The sequence below is a fragment of the Oncorhynchus keta genome, chromosome 34 (assembly GCF_023373465.1).
Source record: "Oncorhynchus keta strain PuntledgeMale-10-30-2019 chromosome 34, Oket_V2, whole genome shotgun sequence".
Lineage (NCBI taxonomy): Eukaryota > Metazoa > Chordata > Actinopteri > Salmoniformes > Salmonidae > Oncorhynchus > Oncorhynchus keta.
Window position 1 is genome coordinate 36,216,727 of NC_068454.1, and position 22,155 is coordinate 36,238,881.

The 22,155-nt window shown below is 44.6% G+C and overlaps 1 protein-coding gene across 7 annotated transcripts in view; it reads right to left on the bottom strand.

Moving 5' to 3' along the window:
• Window positions 1-22,155, bottom strand: part of LOC118367021 (ATP-binding cassette sub-family C member 4-like) — a 50,213-nt gene that overhangs the window by 25,460 nt on the left and 2,598 nt on the right. For 6 of the 7 annotated variants that reach the window (XM_052493755.1, XM_052493753.1, XM_052493752.1 and 3 more), the window contains 19 exons: window positions 21,855-21,965; window positions 21,410-21,530; window positions 21,008-21,232; window positions 20,672-20,761; window positions 20,420-20,583; window positions 19,417-19,542; window positions 17,942-18,191; window positions 17,499-17,609; window positions 17,059-17,148; window positions 16,358-16,549; window positions 16,109-16,203; window positions 15,807-15,893; window positions 15,580-15,676; window positions 14,913-15,128; window positions 11,751-11,882; window positions 11,542-11,579; window positions 11,108-11,208; window positions 10,493-10,639; window positions 2,646-2,725 (listed from right to left, as the gene is read on the bottom strand). In XM_052493755.1, coding sequence (XP_052349715.1) covers window positions 2,646-2,725; window positions 10,493-10,639; window positions 11,108-11,208; window positions 11,542-11,579; window positions 11,751-11,882; window positions 14,913-15,128; window positions 15,580-15,676; window positions 15,807-15,893; window positions 16,109-16,203; window positions 16,358-16,549; window positions 17,059-17,148; window positions 17,499-17,609; window positions 17,942-18,191; window positions 19,417-19,542; window positions 20,420-20,583; window positions 20,672-20,761; window positions 21,008-21,232; window positions 21,410-21,530; window positions 21,855-21,965 — 2,473 coding nt within the window. Of the gene's footprint in view, window positions 1-2,645; window positions 2,726-10,492; window positions 10,640-11,107; window positions 11,209-11,541; window positions 11,580-11,750; window positions 11,883-14,912; window positions 15,129-15,579; window positions 15,677-15,806; window positions 15,894-16,108; window positions 16,204-16,357; window positions 16,550-17,058; window positions 17,149-17,498; window positions 17,610-17,941; window positions 18,192-19,416; window positions 19,543-20,419; window positions 20,584-20,671; window positions 20,762-21,007; window positions 21,233-21,409; window positions 21,531-21,854; window positions 21,966-22,155 lie in introns of those variants that run through there. The other variant, XM_035749954.2, reaches the window with a different exon arrangement.

Sequence of the window (22,155 nt, forward strand, 5' to 3'; positions counted from 1 at the left end):
AAAAATATTTTTATATATATATATATATATATATATATATATATATACAATTTTTTTTTTTTTACATTTGAAATGTTCATGAGTCAGACATAGTTTTTGGACACGTGAGATGTTTCACATGAATTTTTCACATGAACAAATCACATGAGAAAAACTCATTTAAAATGTCACATGGGAAAACCATAAGAAAAACTCATTTGAAATGTCACACGTGTCCAAAAACCGCCTGTCTGACTCATGAAAAATGACTCAGACATTTCACATGTGTGATTTTGTAACTGGTGGGATTCAAACCTGGGTTTCCTACGGGAGACGCTGACGTCTTGACCACTGAACCAAGAGGTCCAACACTAATGTTGAAGTCACAGGCGGGGCTACCTCATCATGTGACCATGAGCAACCATGACCTACTCATGTCCACTAAACGTTCACGTGTGCATTTTCATGTCGGAATGTCAACTAGGGCTGTCAAATTATTTATTTTAAAAATGTAATTGAGTTTATTGCAGGATTTGATGTGATTAAAACGCAAATTGATAAATTACAGCTCAATTTGAGCAAATTTAGATTTTTTTTTTAATACAAAAAGCATTGCAATAATATTGCTGCCTAGATTTTGTACAATGTAACGTTTTGCAAAATCTAAATTGATAAAACACACCTCAAAGTAAACTTATTTTGAAATCACATTTTTGTTTTTACCTGAATAGATTATGTATTTTGGATGTTGTTGGGTTTAAAAAAAGAACTCTGACAGTGCTAAATTCTAAAATGGATAAATAAGGAGACAAGCAGCAATAGTTTCTGTCCGTGTCACTGGGCTTCTTCCAACGGTCACTGACCAATGTATGAAGAAGAGAGGTGTGTCTGCAACAGTAACACTCTGAATTGATGGCTCAGACATCAGAAATAATCATTTTAACACACTATTATTAGGCTAAGTTACTTTTATACAGAATTTGCAATTCCATACTGTATGTGGACACATTGTTTCTTTCAACACCATCATTTCACATGTAAGGAGAAAACAATTTCACCACCTCATGTGAACTTGCAATTCCACGTGTGAAAGTTAGATTTTCATATGAAAACATTTTTTTCACATGTAAAACTGCATATGTGATTTTGAGATTAACGTTCAAATGTGAAACCGTTAATTTTGCACGTGCACCTCACGTAAAAAAAAAAATTGGTGTTAACAGTTGAACTCTAAATTGAATACATATGAAAATATGGTTTCATGTGAAATATAAGGTCAACATGTGAAAGCAACTATTTCACATGTTAAAACAGATACAAAATAAAAAAAACACACGCCAAATTTTTTGCAAGGGAAATTATGCCAATTATGCCATCTTTGTCACAAGGAGCCCCTATTTATCTTGCCGTATAAGATCACATTGTGTATGCATAGTACCAGCAAGGTATCTGGCTGGGCTCCAATATCAGATTTGACCAGCTAGTTCAAATCAACAAAAGCCTAGTTCTAACATGGGTTGCCTAGGCTACACATTCTCACAGCAAACCAAAGAACAAATTACAATAATTAAAAGATAGTGTATGTTATTTGCGCATTGTTAAACTTCGGTTGTGTTTCTACAATAAGAGATGGCTACACATGAAGATATAGTGTATGTGCAACACAAACACAACAAGCCTCTGTTCTGTCATGACCTAGTCTAGCTTTAACAGTTTATCGGTTGGTGCTACTGGCCTTCTGCAACGTTATTCTTTCACCCTGCCCATTATCCACATTATTATTAAAAATGGGGGAACTATGGTGGACAAAAAGCCTTTGTGCTTATGATCTTTTGTGCTTTCACCATTTAAGATGGCTTTTGTCTCCTGTGAGATGGGTATCTGCCACAAACATCACTCATGCATTGTGGAGGAGGGATTCATTTTCAGCCCAGCTTTGTTCCTTTCTTTGGCCCTAACCAAGGAGCCATGCCTGCTGCTCTACACTGGATTGTGCGGAGAACATTCACTCTTTTGTGGTGCTAGGTGCATGAGCTGGCTCATCTTCACGGGCCTTTCTTTCCTGGGCGATGGTTATTGCGCTGCTGTGTGGTGGCGTTGGGTAACTTTACCTGGCCATGCGTCAGGTTGGGCCGTGGCTACCAGGCCTGCAGTGGACTAGCAGCCAGGAGAGGATGCTAGAGGATAGTCTCCTTTTCAACTGACCCGTCTCATTCCTCGCCCACTGTTCCCTTCCGGCACCTCTCCGTCCATCCAGCCACATATTACATGGCTGCTACTCACACTCCCTCTCTTTGCCACTCCAGAGATCCTCCTCCATTCTCCTTCCTACTCTCCCACCGCCTCCACATCTTCCTGTTGTAGCCACTATTTCCTCTGTGGCACCTTTCTTTCTCTCAATCACTCTGCTAGTCTCCTGACACGTTCCCTGGCGACGCGGCCTGTGTTGTGGCACCGCCAGGCGGCTGTGGCCACACCCTCTGCCTATGTGCAGACACTTTTATTAAATCTGTGCGGGCGCTGGGCCGCACTGGCGGGTAATCCTACAGTAATTGTTTCCAGATTAGGGGACCCGGACCACAAAGCAGGACTAGCCAGGCATGAAATGGCCTCCCCTTGCAGTAGTAGAGAGGCAGGCAGTAGGAACCTAGTGAGGTGAGACTCACCTGGATAAAGTCCACAAAGGTCCAGGGCAGCAGAGAGTCCAGGTAACCAATGTCCTTAGAGAACCTGTTGAGGATTCTTCCTGGGTCACAACAGGTGATGGAGCACAGAAGTTACATATTAGACATGTGGACCAAAGAGTATTCTGCACCACGTGTGTACTGTCAAGTAGTAGCATCTAGTTTCACTATGGCGTGTGATGTTGATTAGCATTAGCTTTCAAAAAAAACATTGAGAGAAAAAAATAAATGATAAATTGGTGTGACTATTTGAGTTTCATGTCAGTTAAACCTTAGGAAAGCTTGATGTGACATTGTCTAATACTTACAGTAGTAGGAATTCTATTCACAGGGAGGTGTGCAAACACATGACTCATTTCGCCTTCTGTTGAATCACACCATTAAGTCAGCTTGTCGTACATTGGGAGGAACAGAACTACATTATATTTCTAATCCGCTGACTAATTTGTTCGCAGACTTTGTACACAAATGTAAAGCCGTTACTCAATGTTTTAGATTCCTTTTGCAACAGTCTGTTTCTGCTTCTATTGAAATGAAATACGTTACCTAGGTGGCCTCTATATTAATATAATGATGTATACACCTTGAGAGGGCGATATCAGATGGGACAAATAGAGAGACTTATCTAAATTAAACAATGAATCATTATTTGGTCTGGGTTGCATAAAGCCTGCCCTACTCTAAACGGAATACGTTGGGGACCCTTTTGTTTGGGAACAAAGGGGAGACAGAACCGCCATACCTGCCTCTCTGTCCTGACTGCCAGAGTCAATGACGTTAATTGAGTTGCGTCCAATCTGCTCAGGTGTTCATTATTCTTGAGCGGGAGGGAGCGGGGCTCTGCAGGTGTTCCTGCCTCCCTTTATTATGTGTCCTTTACAAACTTTGCTCCCCAGCCTGATCCCCGAGCACATAAGATTACACTCCAGCTGCACGCACACAAGCGCACACAGTTTACTGTAAGGCCCAGTCATAGCTAATCCCAAAGCCATGGGCAGAGAGGCTGGCAGGACAGAAAGGAGAGCTTCTCATATCTCTTGGCTTGGAGAAAGGATACTTCAGACTGGACCGTGTGGCCGGATGCTGTTCAGCACCATGTAGGGTCACTTAAATAGGCGGAAGGACACTAAACAGACTGCACGGTGATCGTCATCCCTTTTGACTTCAAGATAAGATTCAGAATGACTCACCTTAACAACCCACTCACAATATGTCAGGCCACCACTAGGGCTGTGGCGGTCACAACATTTCATCAGCCGGTGATCGTCAAGCAAATAACTGTCGGTCTCACGGTAATTGACCATTAATTAACATAAACACATGTAGCATCTCCTAGCTTCCACACATAGCCTTACAAGCCATTTTAGAAAGCCTAATAAATCCATGTAATATAGCCTCTACATTCACAAATTCATTATTTTAGACATGTCTAAAGAAGCATGATATGAAGAACCTTTTCAGAAGTAGTCCATTTCAGAAGAAAATAATAGCATACTCTTGAGTTGTCCTTATGTTAGGTCCTGAAGTGGCTATGCCAAACGGCTAGTTCATTCAGCAGACAAGATTAGCTTATAATTCCGTGGCATTATTTTATAGTATGAAGAACACAATTGAACAAAGCTGAATAAAATCTAAATATTTTCTCCAAAAGATTTGAGCGAGTGCGTATGTGGCTATTCTGTGTCGAGCGGTTAACAGGTACTCCTATACGCTGTTGTTGGCTATGTGTTTATTTTTAAGACATTGTAAGGCTGCATGATGAGACTAATGATGATTTGAAAAAAGTTGAAAGTCATGAGCTCGGCTTTGTTTTTTTTTTTGCGCAGGCTGTACACACGCCAATGGTCTCTCATTCACAATTTGACAAGCACATAATGCCTCAAATTTCATGGTGGCATCCCCTTTGTGACCGTAATGCACCCTAAAAAAAGATCCATGCCTTTTGCGGCCCAGAATGCTGTGTTGTGCCCTTCTCCTGGAGTGTGCTGCTCAATCCAAAGCGTCTCTCTCACACGGCTCTCTGTCAGGTGATTGGTTCTCTCACAGGCTACAAGTTAACACCGACACATCAGGGACGCAACTGCAAACGTCCTTATCCAATTCCGAGGTGAATATTGAAGAAATTGGAAAAACTGTTCACATTTACTTTGTCAGCCAACAAGATGAGTAGGCCTAACGAACAGCAAAAGCACAAGCCAATGTCAATCTACTATCCCCCATAGTACAAAAGTCGACCTATTCTATGCAATAAATAAATATACCAAACATAGGTCTGGGTCAGTTGCGGGATGCGATAGATCCCAAATTAATACAACCACCAGCATCAAATCAGTTTTTATGCAATGTGGCTGACGCAACAGATCAGAACGTTTATCTTAAAGTGCTGATTAGGGTATTTCTTCACATTATAAGAGCAGCAATGCACACATGGTAGTACGGTATAAGCGCAAATGTTCCATTAGCGGAAAACACCATTATCAAAAGTGAACGCAAATGCAATTATGCATGTAATGCTTTTATATTATACAAAAAGTGCATTTTTAATGGTGAAACTTACCTTCCCCAAACTTGAAATTCACCGCTGCTTATATACACACACACACACACACACTTTGTAAAGCGGATTAATGTGCTTAATTTTAAATAAGTTATTTGGCCACTTTAGTTGTGATATAGACCTTATTAAAACATATAGGCCTATGGACTAGGCTACATGAGGTGTGTGACCATGATTAGAACAAGTCACAATAAAAAAGGTATTGTTTCTTATGCTGGGCACCATTCACAAGTGATAGGCTAATATTGTCAACCATCAGACTATTCTTGATTTAATCTTCACATATACTAAATAATATATGTGACATTTGTTTTGATTTAGAATGGACCACTATCATGCACCTGTAACAAAACGGAGGCAGTAGAAAAAAACATGTCATCTAATAACTTAAATAGCGAATGGGGGACGCCTTTCCCTCTGGTATATTTTCATGCCACCCAGGTAGGCTATATGGAGTATAGTTTGCAAGTTTGGTAGGCCACTAATGACCAGCAGCAGCAGCATCAGAGCTTGGAGATGCCTAATTACTGTGACTAAAAAGTCATGTGGAATTTGACTGCCATCGTGACTTGTGACCGCCGGTGTGGCGGTAATACAGTCACCGCAACAGCCCGTGTAGTAGTATCTGGTTCATAAATGGAGTACGCTAGGCAGGCCTCTAATATTCAGGGCCTCAGCTCCCTGTAGTGAGCTTCATTCTCTAAAAACACACTGCCATCTCAGTTAGAGCAGCCAGGAGGGTACGAGCTGACTATAGGAAGGCAGGGAGAATGGAGGGGAGGTTTGGCAGGATGTGGAGGTGACCTAAAAGTTGTCTCGGCGACTCCCATAGGGTCCCATGGTGGTGGGCCTGTAATCACTTCTCTCCACGGCCGTAAGCAGCTTACAGCTTTATCCAAAACCACCGCTGCCGCGCCCCGCTCCCCGGCTCCCGCCTAAAAACATGCATGCAGACGAGGCCAGGGCTTTTCATAACAGCCATTGCATAAACTCAGCCGGAGCATTATTCCCCCTTACAACCCAGCAATGCTTCCAAATCAGCGCTGATTCAAAGTCAAGTGGCGTAAGCATGTTGTACACTTGGAGGCAGACTAATCTTATTCACAGTGTGAGTGGCCCTTTAGCATGCAGACTTCCTGAGGGGAGGGCTCAAGCCAAGGGGGAAGTAACGCGGCTGACTGTTATTTTCCTAGTCTCTCTCTGCTTTCTTCTGGAAACAGGAGGGGGGTGAATTATTTGTCAAACTGTGTTTGTGGAAGAGCCCATAATGCATGTATAATGTACTGTCTAAGCCATAGATGACCTAAATCCATGTGAATCCTGCAGACAAAGCGTACAGAAAAAGGATACATTACCCCGAGTTACATCATACCATGGTTTCAGGGGGAACACGCCAGAGAGCATCACAGAGCCAATCAGCTGTTTTACTAGCAGCTCGACTTTTCAACTGTGATACAGTTGACATCCCTCCACAAACTATAGGTAAGATCCATTTCAGGGATACAGTCACACAAAGACATTCAGTGCATGGAAATGCCTATGAGGTAAGACAGGTCCGGAACAATAGCGTCAATCACGACTGGTTCCTGTCAACAATATCACCTATTGTGTGGTGGACTGGGATAGACACTTCAGGATATCAGCAGCATTAATATCAAACCATTTCTCATGGCGCTAGTCTCCAGGGGTGATTTGCACCCCTTTTTTTTGTGTGGGGGGGGGGGGCTGCCGAAATGTCAGGCCTTTCCGACCGAGGTAGCGGCCCCTTGGGTGGAGACATTAGGCGGGCAGGGCTCTCCGATCAGAGTTGAAGCAGTGGAACAGTGGGGTCTGGAGCTGGAGCAGGGCGTGTGGCAAATCGCTGTTCCCTGTAAACATCTAGATAAGGGGGCCACTATGAGCCACTCCATGTGTGGGCCCCGCTGCTGTTGGGCCGGCCTTTCACTGAGGCGGAAGCGATAATGCAGGGGAATTGGGGAGCGGGCTGACTGCTGCTGGGGCTGGAGGCTGCTGAGGTGGTGGGCTACAACTCACCTGAACTCTTGCGAAGGCCCAGAGGCCTGGGGGCCGGGGCCACCTCCCCACCCCACCGCCGGCACCTTGCTGCCAATACTAATACATTCTAAATCCATTCTCTCCGCTCACACCGCCAGGGTCCTGCAATCTCCTCCACTTCCCTTTCATGCAATTAAATAGTGGAAGTGGTGAGCGAAGGGGAGCTATATCAGCCACACTGCACACACACACACACATGGCTCCATCTCCACATTCAATTTGCACACTCCGATATCATCGTCCTCTCTGCAGCACTTTCACCACTTCTCTCATACACCAATACTGGAGCCACAAATATAGACATTAAAAACATTGCCTCCGTAGACACAATTAGATCGTCCCGTGGTTACATAGACATTGTATTGACGCTTCCCTGTGTCAACAGACACTGACACCTGGCGCTGAGGTGAACTATCTTGATAAGTGAGGGTAGAGGTTAAAAGGGGAGTGTGTGTGTGTGTGTGTGTGTGTGTGTGTGTGTGTGTGTGTGTGTATTTTTACATGAGTGCGTGTTGCCTGAATGCATGTACGTGTGAGTGATGACCGTTGGTACCTCACTATGGAACTGTGCTGATCGGCCAGGGCGAGGGGGGGGACGGACGTTAGCCCACTCAACGACACTAAATTAAAGGGATCAACACCAGCTCAACACATCCACTGCTCTATGATGCCGATTTCAATGGAACAGATCAGGTTGAGCAGTGATTAAAAAAATAATAATCACAAAACATGTTCATAAGTATCATATTGGGAAAACAAATCTAGCGCGTTATATCTGGACGTTCGGTGAAAGTTCAAATGTCGCTTTATGCATCGTAACCGACTAAATCCATCGAGACATCGTAAGATTGTCAAACAATCAAAAACTTTGTGCAATACGAAAAAAAGGCAGACCAAGTCATTTAGCCAAGCAGTATTGCAGAGCGACAATAGCTGTCCATCAATCATAATCCGTCTTTGATTAGTTCAATTGTTACACAAACCACATCTATCGCAAGACAGACTTCTGTGCAGTGGTAATGTTTAACTCCCAGTAAGACGGTATGTCAGCCAACAGCATATCAAACACAGCAGCAGCACACATCACTTACAAGTGTAAACAGTTGTCAAATCCTTAACAACGCCGGCATCACTCACACTTTGTTGGCAACACAAGGGAAAGTCACACAGACCAAGTCTGGGAGAGAAAACAACAGCGAGAGACACAGCAATACCAGCGCTGACAATACCCCTGATGACAATAGCTCTGTCTATCGTCTGTTCTATTAATTCAAGGGGAGTAGCTGCTTCACAATTACAGCATGAGAAAAGTACAGCATGATTCAGAAGACTTCATAAACAGATAAAGACAACATCTTAGAAATGACATTATGTTGTGGTGGTTTGATAGGTTGTCAATAGCATTTTTTTAGGGGGGGGTGCAAGACCACAGGAGAACCTATATACCTATATTCTAATAGAAAAAGGTTGTGTCTGATCTGAATCCAGTCAGACATACTGGAGTGTTTTCCAGTCTAGGGCTGAGGCTGGAAGGATTGGACCGGTCCATCAATGGTTACTGATAGCAACACAACAGCAATCAGATAGCAGCATCTGTTAAGCCTCTCCTTCACTGCACTTTTAAACAGATGATTACATTATTCAAACTGTTTGTGCTCCTCCTATGTGTAGATTACCAGGGAGGTACACGCCCAGATAAGCTGTCAGGTAGACGAGCACACAAAAGAACGGCGGCAGCAAGAACAAAACCCAAAGATTAAGACCCACACTGTTTGCTCCAAACGCAACGTCCTAAAGATCACCACACGCACACTTCTAATGCAGAGACCACAACGCTACCAAAAAAGCACCCTGAAATCATACATGTAGTTTTGCTACCATCTTATGATGACTCATTCTACTGATAAGTTTCCTTCATGCTGAAAATGCCCAACCGTGCTGATTGTGCTGCACATGCATGTCACTATGGAGAGATTAGCCCGAGGAATTATGTGCCGACAGGTGAACAATGGCATAGGACAAGAGTAGTTATCAAAGTGGCCCATGATATTTGACCTGGATTATGAATGAAAAAAGGGAAATGAGAAAAGATATATTCGCCACAGAAACATCAACAACTTTCAGATGAATTGTCAAATTTAAAAAATGGGGAAGAATCAATTTGAACAATTTCAGGTAGACTTGTTGAAACAATCTTTTTAACGGAGCCATATTGTGAAGCAGCCTTGTTTACATGAAGATAAGGAGGAAGTGTCCTTTAGAGTGGGTCATCTTAGTTGTGGTGTTTTAAAATCATGTCCATCTGCCCACTCCACTCTGTCCAAACAGCTACAGCCTACAAAGCTAATTAAATAAACAAAGATTTCTGATACAGTTCAACTGGCCTTGTATTTGCTCAGCTCTGTCGTTCAAATACCAGACTCTGTCCAAGACCTAGAGCAAACAGTACTCATTCAAATATCATTGTTTGCTTTTTGGTTCGCGCTCCAGGTTAATAGATAACCCTCTTCTCAGATATTTCAAAAGACGTCACACCGAGGCACAGACTTATTTCACATGCATTTTGACTTACAATGTAACTCTTGGGCGATTGGTTTTATGATTACAGTTTATATGAAGCAGTTCTTGGAAACAAAAATCAACTCTGGGATGTTTCAAATAGACAGCATTGTCCTTAAACCCTAAACAGAACCCATATAACTAACAAGTGTCTCTTTAAAGTCCAGATAACCCTGTGATAGTCACCCAGGAAGTGACACCATATCTAGCAGGTATATTACTACGTGAACGATTTCTTTAGATTGGATTAATAACACAATATTACTAAGAATAGTGCATGTATTTGATTTCTGAGACAAATCAAACATTTGGATTTTTAAAACAGATATGAATCAATTGTCTAAAAGCTGTTTTCGTGTTTACCTCAGTGGAGAGCCGTTGTAAAGCGGGGACAGACATAGGTGAGCATCTAGCCTACTGTATATGTAAGCCACTGCAGAAACTGATATGTCCCAGGAATAGTCTGCACTCTAGTGGGCAGAATGGTTATTTAAGAGGACTCAAATGTAAGCAAACCGACTGTACTTTTGACACTAAACAGGTGAGGATGGCATCTCGCCTTGAAAAATTAACTGGCCCGTTGTGGTTAAAAAAACGCATGTGGTTATACTGTGTGTCCTTGAAGAAATGTACACATGGAGATGGCTGGGCCCCTTACCAATAGGATTGATGTCGAAGAAGCGGACAGGGGTGCGGAGGATGGCGGTGAACATGCGGTTGTGGAGGGTCTGGGCTGAGTTCACCAGGACGTTGAAGAACACAAGACTACGCAGGAAGCCAAATACGATGGTGGCCCCTGTTAAACCTATACACAAACAGAACAGGGTACAAAAAGATACAAATACATCAGGAGAGTACATTAGTACTTTCCCCCTCTCCAAGCAGGTCAACTGTTCACTTCACTGCACCATTGTTGGAACTGAAAACTCCAAATGGGGCTAGATTCCACTACAATCTCTCCCTCAGTGATTCACTTTTTATTCTTCGAGGCTGAGCTGCCAATAGTGATTGCGAACACAGGCTGAGGGGAAAACTGAAGAGGCGAGGGAGTCATGGGAAGACAATCACATCAGACCTAAGAGCAATCCAACTCTTGAAGACAAGAAAAACACTCCTATCTTCCCTAGCAGCTGAGGCCCGTACACACAGAGTACAGACACTGGGCCTTGAAGGCCTTGGGCTCCAGCCAAAGCCCGGGGATGTGTTCAGTGAATGGCTGGGTTGTGCGGAGCCTCAGTGGCAGACAAAGGGAGCTGAGCTCATTGTGCCTCACCTGCGTAAACACCCAAGTAAAGGTCAAGGTCCAGCTGCTGAGTGGCACTGCTGCCATTGTGGATGGGTTCCGTCACATTGAGATGCTCCTGTTCAGAGGCCCTGCTCGGCACAGAGGAATCAAAGCCACAAAGTCATCAATAGAAGAAAGCAGAAATCTGGAGGCAGGGTACAAAGCAATATGTTCCTAACCTGGGATAAAAGGTCCGCTTGAACGGCAACACATCAAAGTCAACAAAAACGCCATCGATCAGGATCATAAAAACAATGGTATTTCATAAGACCAAATCAACCACGAGCTCTCAAACGGTTCTGACCAATTATTTCATTCATTTGTAAGCAAACAGGTTATGATGTTAACTCAATATCATTTTTGGGGACAAATTCAGCAACTGAACTTAGGTATTAACGGAATCAAAACATTGAATTTCTCACCAGTAAGCAAGCCACCAATCCTGTAGAATATATGTGATCTTGAAAATATATAATGAAAAAGCACATTAGTTCTACATTCCACATTATTCCTTACAATCACATTGATCTCCTACAGTATGTTAGAACATGTTCAATAGCCAACTTGTGATTTTTGTTTTATTGCTACATTAAAATACCTTCACTGTGTTGTAAGTGTAAAAGCCACTCACATGTGCCAGCAGGTTAAGGAAAACTAGGGCCAGGAGAACCAGGACGTTAGCACCTGCTCTGAAGTACTTCAGATAAAGATGGAGACCGATGGTTCCCTCTGAACGACTCTCCTCCAACACGTGTTGCACTGGCTAAAAACACACACAAATAGTCAAGCAAATTATTATTCCTGGACTACATCTACAGAGTAACAATCAAAAATACTTTGCCGCGTGACAAATTCTTGAGCAGATGATCAGGGGACCAGAACATAATTGGAAATAACTTGTAGACCGCAAATTGACCGCAAGAAGATTAACAAGTTATAATATTTGACTGAAACAATTTCAAACCTTTCTTCGCTTACAAATGTATCACATAGATCTCTATTATGCGTGGGAATACTTTGGAACTAAAATCCCTTGGAGCTGATTTGCTGGTGTTTTTACAGCCTGTTATGTCCAACAAAAATGTTACTTTTTTATTTTTGGGAGGCCAAATAAAACTACCCGCGGGCCAAGACTGCCCGCCAGTTGAGGAACCCTGATGTCGGCCCACTGATGGTAGAGCAAGTGAAACCATCTACTGCTCTCTAGTGGGAGAAAAGAGGAAGCAGCAGACAAATGTTTTAACTACAGCAGATTCGATGAGTTTTAGTCACAGGGTATCAGATGTAGTCGCAGGGTACAGTGCAATTCTTATTCTCCGAGCTCCAACAGTGCAGGTAAAAGAAAAGAAGTGAATGAGGGGTAGGAAGTCAGGGGGAAGGAGGGGGACGGGAAGCAGGTAGCTGTCTCGTGGCTATTCAGCAGCCTGATGGTCTGGGGGTAGAAGCTATTGGCCAGTCTGACAGCTTGCCATGATACTCCTATACTGCCTGCGTCTGAGTGATGGAAGCGGAGAGAACAGGCTGTGGCTCGGGTAGCTGAGGTCCATGATGATCTTCTTGGCCTTCCTGTGAAAGGTGCGTTCGGCTGAGCATTACCACCCTCTGTAGAGTCTTGCGGTCAGTGGCAGTGGAGTTGCCGTACCAGGCCGTGATGCAGCCCGACAGTATGTTCTCGATGGTGCTCCTGTAGAACACTGTGGGCCCTCGGGGACAGGCCGAGTCACTGCCGTGCCTTCTTCACCATGGTGTCTGTGGTTTGACCATTTCAGCTCGGAGATGGGTATGGAGAGGAATTTGAAGGTTTTTGACGGTCTCCACAGTGGCCCCATTGATGAGGATGGGGGCGTGTCCAACCAGTTTCCTCCTGATGGCAACAATCAGCTCCTTTGTTTTGCTGATGTTGAGGGAGAGGTTGTTTACCTGGCTCCATGTCGTCAGAGTGCCTAACTCCTCTGTAGCCTTCTAGTTGTTGTTGGTGATCATGCCTACTACCGTTGTGTCGTCAGCAAACTTGGAATTGTAACTGTGAGGCTACGCAGTCTTGGTTATACAGGGAGTACAAGAGGGGGACTGAGGACGCACCCTTGTGGGGCCCCCGTGTTGAGGATCAGTGTGGAGGAGGTAATGCTGCCAGCCTTCACTGCCTGGGGGCAGCCCATCAGGAAGTCCAGGACCCAGTTGCATAGGAAGGAGTTCAGTCCCAGGGTTGTGAGCTTTGTGAGGAGCTTAGAGGACACTATTGTATTGAAGGCCGAGGTATAGTCGATGAAAAGCGTCCTCACACATCCATTCCTTTTGTCCGAGTGGGTAAAGGCAGTGTAATGGTGATTGCACTGTCTGTGGATCTGTCAGAGAGAGGGTTGAGTGTGTCTGGGAGGGAGGAGGTGATGTGGTCTTTGACTAGCCTCTCAAAGCACTTCATGACGACAGAAATGATTGCAACGGGTCAGTATTAATTCAGTTCAGTTACTTTCTCTTTCTTGGGCATGATAGTGGACATCTTGAAGAAGGTGGGGATAATAGCCTGAACTACAGAGAGAATTTTTCAGAAAACACAACAGCTAGCTGGTCTGCACATACTCTGATGCCGCAGCTAGGAATACCATTTAGGCTGGCAGCCTTGCGAGGGTTAACACTTCCATACATCCTCTGTGGAGACCGTGAGGACGTAGCCCTCGTTGTCCTCAGGGGCTCTCCTCGGCAGTTCAGAGCCGTTATGCTCGACGCGGGAGGCGTTTAGTTCATGCGTTAGGGCGGCGTTCATGATCGTTAGAAGCTCCTGCCACATACGCCTCATGTCCGACCCGCTGAATTGCTCCTCCACTTTGTCCCTATACTTGTGTCTCTCCATCTTGTTCGATCGACATAGGCCATATTTGTACTATTTATACATGCAATGGTCCCCGGTCTCCTTGCCGTGTTCATGAGCAGCATTGCTCTCCTTTTCCCCCTACAAGGTTGCCATCAAGCCACGGTTTTTTGAAAGAAACCATCGGTATCATATCTATGCATTTCTTCCTATGAATCCGGTGACTCTGTTCATTGATTATAGTGACTATTCATTGATTTAGTCCCCAGAGGCACCCCGGAACATATTCCAGTCCATGTGATCAAAACAGTCATGGCGCATGGATTCTGACCGGTCAGACCAGCATTTTAAAAAAGACACGACCACCAGAACTTCCCTCAAGTCTGTGTTTGAAGGCGGGATTATCTATACAAAACCGTGGAGAAGCTTGCAAGTTCCTGTATGTTTTCCCATCACACCACTTGTTATTGGTAATACAGCAGATGCCACCACCTTTGTTCTTGCCAGAAAGTCAGCTTCCTAATTTGCTCAATGAACTGTAAACCCCGCTGGTTGTATATAATCCATTTGGATGTAGGAGGAAGGCCAAATTGGATGTCCCTCTGGAAGGAGATCCTCGCTCTCAATTCGTCAATTTGTTCAATGTTTGAACATTTTTCGAGTAGCATGCTTGGCAATGGAGGCATCTCAATCTCACTAAGATGCCTCCACGTCTGCCTCTCAATCAGGTTCTTCGTTTCCTTCTCTCCGATAGGACTCCCAGGTGCCTCAGCGAAGAGGCTGGACCATGAGCAATGGTCAAAAGTATGGGCTTTGGTCAAAAGTAGTGCACCAAATAGGGAATAGGCTGCCATTTGGGATGCTACCTCAGATATGATCCCCTGTCATTCTTCTGACAAACAAGACAGAATAGGAAGGTGTGTGCTCTCCCAGGGGATCAGACAGAAATGTGTGGAGGGAGGGTGTTACTACACTGTTACCCACCTCTGGTTGGTCCACTCCCTCCATCACAGAATGCATGGAGGAGGAGAGGGAGGGCATAGAGCTCTGGGATAGGGTGTGTGGGGAGCCGGTGAGTGTGCCTGGGGCAGGCTCCCCCTTCCCCTCCTCCTCGTCCTCCTCATCCTTTTTCAGCAGCGAGGTGAAGTCTAATCCAGAGCCCTGGAGTTCCGTGAACGTACCCCGCGCCACCATGTGACCCTAGAAAGAAAGTTCTTAGGTCAGCCCCCTGAGGTGTGTTTACCAAGTTGTGCTATTCATGGTTTTACCTCCGCCACGTCACTGCCACTGTTATGAATGTTCTACAGACACCGCAGCCATATTGGTGCCCAAAAGTCAAATCAAGTGTTATTTGTCACACATACACATGGTTAGCAGATGTTAATGCGAGTGTAGCGAAATGCTTGTCCAGCCAGTCCAGAGATGCCCAGCCATTCTGAACATGGGCTTATGACTGTTTCGTCTAAATTACACTAGTGGCTTGAAAACACGATGACATTGATATGCACTGAGTAGAACTCTCAGCCGGGAGTCATCCTTATATGTAAAAAAAACAAAAACAAACAATAGTGACTAAATGTGCAACCCATGAATAGAGATGGTATGGTACAGCATTTGAGCCACCCGTACGCATACACACAGACACACTCACTTCCTTCAGAACTAGGATCTGGTCTGCAGCCTTCAGGTACTGCAGCTGGTGGGTGACAAGGATGCGCGGCTTCTTCCGCAACAGGCCACAGATACACCTAGGCAGGTAGACATATAGCAGCACAACAAACAGGTAGAAATAGCTTACTGGTTTCGTCAAAGTATTCAAAATGCATGCGGGAGCGATGCTGTGCTAGTGGGAATGCTTCCAGCTGCTCAAGGACTTACTGCTCAAAGAGGTGTTTCCCCACCTCAGCATCCACAGCACTGAGAGGGTCATCCAGCAGGTAGATATCAGCATCCTGGTACACTGCTCTGGGATGGAAGGACACACACACACAGCTTCATTCACTTTAACCAATGACACACAGCTATAATACAAGTTTCACGTAAAACAACACATGTTATAATTACAGCAAAAATCAGTTTTCCTGACCCTATGACCTGGCTCGGGAAAACGCTTGGCCCAATTTGTAATATAAAGTGGATGTGTTCCACTACTGCTGTTGGACAGAGAGAGAGAGACGTACCTGGCCAGGCTGACCCGGGCCTTCTGTCCCCCGCTGAGGGTGGCTCCTCTGTCCCCTATCACCTCCAGGTCCCCATCAGGCAGCAGCTCCATGTCCTACACATACAAAACAGTAGCAGACTACGACACTTATCACGGGGAATCAATCACATTCACACAGTGCACGGAACGTTTAGAACGTTTATCGTGATATATTGCATCTAGAAAGGCAACGATTCAGACGGTAGATATTTGTCAATGAGAGTCTTACTCTCTTGAGGGCGCAGGCTCGGAGGACCCTCTCATACTTCTGCGGGTGGAGCGCTTTGCCAAACAGGATGTTACTCCTGATGGTCCCTGGGAAAATCCAGGGCTGCTGGGATGCATAGGTCAGTTCGCCTTTGAACTTGACCACGCCCTTATCCGGGGTCAGCTCCCCCAGGATGGTGCTGAGTAGAGAGGACTAAGATATGAGATAAGTTATTAAAGACATGTAGAAAAAGAGGGTGATATGCACATCCCACAATTGAGATAACCGGGACAGTGCAAAAAATAATACTTGGATAAAGAAATGAGAGGCTCGCACACAGAATATTAATGCTCCTCAATTGCCTTTCATTCCTGCAGCAGTGGAGAGCAGCAACATTCTGCGTGGGCCTCTCAGAAGTTAAGATATGGCATGAAGCAGTACAACTACCAGGTGTAAAGTAAGATTAGAAAGTAAATTGTAATTCGATTAAGGAATGCAGTGGCATACTGCCCATGTAAGGGTTTAATGAAGATTAAGGTCAAGCTTTCAGAACAGCCAGCTGTCAAGAACAAAAACACAGGCAAGGTAATACCCTCGCTCTTATAATCATTGATATATTCTCAGGTTTTTGAGTAATACTACCCCATATGCCCTGTAACACATACGGTATGCATCTTCATCTCTAACTTGTAGTGAGCTTTTCACAGTACAAAAAGTCAGACCTTTCCAGCCCCGACTGGTCCAATGACAGCCAGGAGTTGCTCTGACCTCAAAGTGAAAGACAGGTTCTGCAGCGTCGGAGAGTCTAGTGCCTGTTGAGACCACAGAGGAACATGAGTGGGTGAACAACATCCTTGCAGTATATAGGCTCCTGTACACATACAGATTCAAGGTCAGGCCTACGTACAACGGAGCAAGGCAGACACTGCTTGGTCATTTGCGTCATGACATCACCTTCCTGAGATCTAAGGTCAACTCTCCTTACTGAAGAGATAAGCTAGCGGTTTTCTAGGAGGGTTGTAATGGTTGGCTAAGAGTGTAAATAACAGATGGGAGCATGGTATCAAATCCCGGTGCAGGCTTGTACATGCACTATTTTCTAGTGATGCCAAAGGAGCTCGAGTCTTGGTCAAAACAACCATGCTGAAATAGGCTTCCCCACCTTGTTCCAGAAGCAGATTAAATCCTTTATTTCCACCATACAGTCCTTCTTCTCTGCCACAGGGAGTCCAAGATCCTGCGCCGAACCAACTTCCTCCAGCATAAGAAAATTCTGTGAGAAAAAAAAAGAAGAAAACCCTGAATGAGCCGATCGGCCAGACACATTTTAGGCACATAATAAACCTTGCACCACTGCATTGAATGGAATATAAGAGCATCAGATAATGATGTACTCTAGCCTACAGGTGTCCATGTTCAACTTTACCAGCTGTACCTAGTTGATTCCTGTGTGCATTTACTTTAGTGTAGTGTGAAATTGCCCTGAGACGCTGATCGTGGGTCAGTTTTGCATTTCCCCTACTAACTGTTAACGCTAGGATTGGGGGAAGAGGAAGCTGACCACTAGATCTGCAGCTAGGGGAAATATAATCCAGGAGCGTTTACCTTGATCCTGCGGATGCTGATGAGAGCCTCAGAGACCTTCTCTACGGCATTGGGGAAGAAGAGGGTGACGGTGAGTCTCACAGCCCCGTACAGAGAAACGGCCACAAATACCCGGCTGGCAGAGATCCTGTTCCCCATCAACACATAGACAGTGAAGGTGATGAAGACGATGATCTTGCTGGCCACAAAGAAGGAGGCCATGTTGAGGCCTCTCAGGTAAGAGCTCTTCATGATCTTGGAGATCTCCTTCCTGAAAGTACAAGGAGAGGGAGAGGTTTTCAGATGTTTGTTTTGCTACAAAGATATTACAGTACTGTGAGTTCCATGCCTAAGGAGCAGAAGGCTGCTAGGTCACAAATCTGATGTAATCTGATGTTGACCTCTTGAGTTTTAGCCTACAGTATAATATTAGAACAAACGTGTTGATCATGTCTAACGTTCCCTCTTAGAATAGGGGGACTAAGGTTGTGGTGGGGAGAGTGGTGGCAGTAGATGACATTCTGTTGAATGAAGAGAGTACTTGTGTGTGGTATAAGAGGTCTTTAATTTAGGTATCTGACAGTGTTTTGTTTTCTTTCAATCCTGGCACTACACACCCGATTCCAGTAATAAACTCAACAAACCATTGATTAGTAGAACCAGGTGTGTAGTTCTACAGCAAAAAAACTAAGGTTGTGTTCCTCTGCTCGGATGTTTCTGGCGCATGACAGAATAGGTATTTTACGTATCACCTAGCAATCGGGTGCCTGACGGCACTGTCCATGAGTGGCACGCAAGCATTGGTTTATGCATGCAACGTCTCAGCGAGGGGAAAAAAAAAATGTGCGTTCCTTTGAGTCTCCAGGACCAGGATCGAGAAACACTAACCTAACACGTTTAAAGTCAAACTCGGGACACTGTCAGGTTCTGACTGGCTCGGGTCCTCATGCCTGGCCAGGCTAACTATGACTGACCTAAGGGTAGACTCAGCGAAATGACGATGCCAAAAGCGGCCCCGCAGGATAATGAGATAAGCACGACGCAAGACTTCGCTCTCACACAGGATCTGCACATGCGTACAGATTGGTGTCTTGCTGTTGCTGTTAGAGCGTAGTAGCCACGGGACTAAAACACCAAAGAAGTCGAGCCTCGTGCTTCGACGCTCTTCGTTGTGGAATTTGACCCACTATTGCTGTTTACTTTCTTCATCATATGGCTGAGTCTGCCTTTAATTCATGTATACAATAGCACAAAGTTGAGAGGCAATAGGACATCCATTCTCACAAACTTCAACATGTGGAAATACGGTGCGTTGGGATAGTATCCACTTTCAAATGCATATTGCAAAATTGGGTTGATTTGGCACTGGGAAACGGTAGAACTGTTCTGATACGTGTTTGAATAGTTAAAAGATGACTTCAAGCTATACAATTCAGACTCAATTGACGTAAACCGTGGAAATCAAACACAAAGTAAGTCAATCAAATATAATTCACCTTCTGACTTCATCTACGAGAGCTGCAAAAGGCTTCTCCCAGGCATACATCTTGATGATCCGGATCCCAGAGACCACTTCGTTCATCGTGCGTATTCTGTTGTCTGTCAAGGCTGCGGTCGTGCCCCTAAACATTGTAAGAGACAAATCACTTTATCGAGGCATTTGAGTCAGTGCAATGTTTGCCATTCAGCAGATGACAGGGGGGGGACACGGTTTTCATTTTACACACATGTTTCATTCATCACTTTGACTTTCATTTTAGAGTTTCAGCTGGTATTTAAACTAAAGCTTGGTCAAACTGGGCCATAATTATGAATCACCCTTGTAGATCGGTCAGGAGGCATGGCTATGTCGCAGCCTAGAGGAAGCATCTGGGGTCAAAAGCTCACTTGATCTACACTTAAATGAAGAGACCTGGACTTACAGTAATAACCCATCTGGAACAAGTACTGTAGCAGACTAACAGGACACCACACCCATGGGTACAGTAATAAACCAGACAGGTTTGTATAACCCTTGGCATGAAAGCAAAAAGGCATCAAAGTCTCTCCACCACTATTATTTCACAGTGCCAAGGTATCCACACGTGACACGCGTAGCGACTTACAACGTCAAAGCAACTGGTTCACACACACACACACACACACACACCACCACCATTTGTTTTCACACTGCTGCTACTCGCTGTTAATTATCTATGCACAATCACTTCACCCCTACCTACATGTACAAATTACCTCGACTATAACCTGTACCCCCACACACTGACTCCGTACCGGTACCCTCTGTATATAGCTTCGTTATTGTTATTTTATTGGGTTATTTTTTAAATATATTCTTTTACTTTAGTTTATTTGGTAAATATTTTCTGAACTCTTATTGAACTGCACTGTTGGATAAGGGCTTGTAAAGTAAGCATTTCACAGTAAGGTCAACACTTGTTGTATTCAGCACGTGACAAATAAAGTTTCAATTGATACATTATGGTACATGTACAGTACCTGAAAGAGGAGAACAGGCGACCAAACAGAGTCTGTATAGGCATCAGGAAGACCAGGACGGCCATTCCTGCAAGGCATGATGGGCCGATCTCATACCATAACAACACCATCACAGCCGCTGCTTGTAGAGGACCCACCCAGAGGAAGTGCAAAAAGATAGTGACCTGTGGAAGGATGGGAGAAGAGCTGTATGCTATTGAGCAGTGTCATATTGATACGCAAATATCTCGACTGTGTCTTTTCAGCGCCTACCTCATCAAACTTGTTGACGTCGTTGGATAAGAGGTTGACGATTTGTCCAGTGGTGGTTTTTCCCAGCGCTGTGCTGTTAAGACAGAGGGCCTTTGGAGATATCAAAGGACCGTGTGTATTTAGATTCATGCAACAGTCAATTTGCATGCCTCGTGTGATAAACATGCACTGTAAAGATATTTAAAAGATTGCTGATGACTAGCTGAATGACCTGTCATTATAGCCAAGAGTGTTTCCGTAGTGACGAGACAAGGTGGGGGGGAGAAAAAAAAGAAGACAAAAACCCTTGGGGTCCTGTTTATATAGGTTTTAATCTGAGAGCTGGAGGTTACTGACCTTCCGATAGATCATGTGACACATGGCCACCCGGATCTTCATCCCGGCTCGCTGCACGTGGTAGAAGTAGAGGTGGTGCAGAGCAGCCAGACCCAGGGTGGACAGGGAGACGCCTGCAGCATAGCCACAGGCCTCATACAGAGCATCCATGTTGTCAGGGTCATAGCTCTCAAAATACCGGATGAGCTTCCCAAGAAGTACTGGCTGAATCACTTTGATAATTTCCTGATGAGAGGGGAAACAAACAACTACTTCAAGGTCTCAGAGAGGGTAACGTCACCGATTGAAATGCTACGAGCACACATCACTAACTAGCTAGCCATTTCACACCAGTTACACATTCATGGGTAAGCTACTCTGTGAATATTGTAAGTATATGCCTGCAGACAGTGTTTGTGGTACCTCAATGAGAGTAAATATTCCTATGACAGAATAGGACCTCCAATAGCACGCAATGAGGACTCTGGTTAGTCTGGGTGTGCGCAGGTCCTTAGCAGCCCACTGTACTTCTTGATCCCAGTACCTACAGACAATAGCAATGTAACACTCAAACAACAGCCACAGCATCCAATGTACTGCATTCATCAAACTCTCAGAATGTGTCCGGGTTGCATTTATTTAACTGGGAAAGACAGTTAAGAACACATTCTTATCACAATGACGGCCTACCCCGCTCCAACCCAGGCGACGCTGGGCCAATTGTGCGCCACCCTTATGGGACTCCAAATCATGGCCGGCTGTGATACAGCCTGGAATAGAACCAGGGACTGTAGTGACGCCTCTTGCACAGAGATGCAGTGTCCTAGCCCGCTGTGCCACTCGGGAGCGCATTAAAGGTGTGACTTACCACTGTAAATCTTCTCCTAGTCTCTCAGATCCATCCTCTGGGAGAACTTTGTACATGTCATGTTCCTCTAGCCTCCGATTATAGCCGATACGGAATAAAGGATTCAGCCAGCTGGTGACAAAGGAAGTATGTGTTTATGTACAGTACACGTATACAGTAAATATGTTAAGTAAAGTTCAGAGTAAGTTATACTGGTAGAGGATAACAAACAGTATGTTGGATTTTTTGTTATTCACACATGCATAAAAAAAAGAAGGCCTAAAACTTATACAGATTTGAATGCATGTTCTGTCCATTCGTT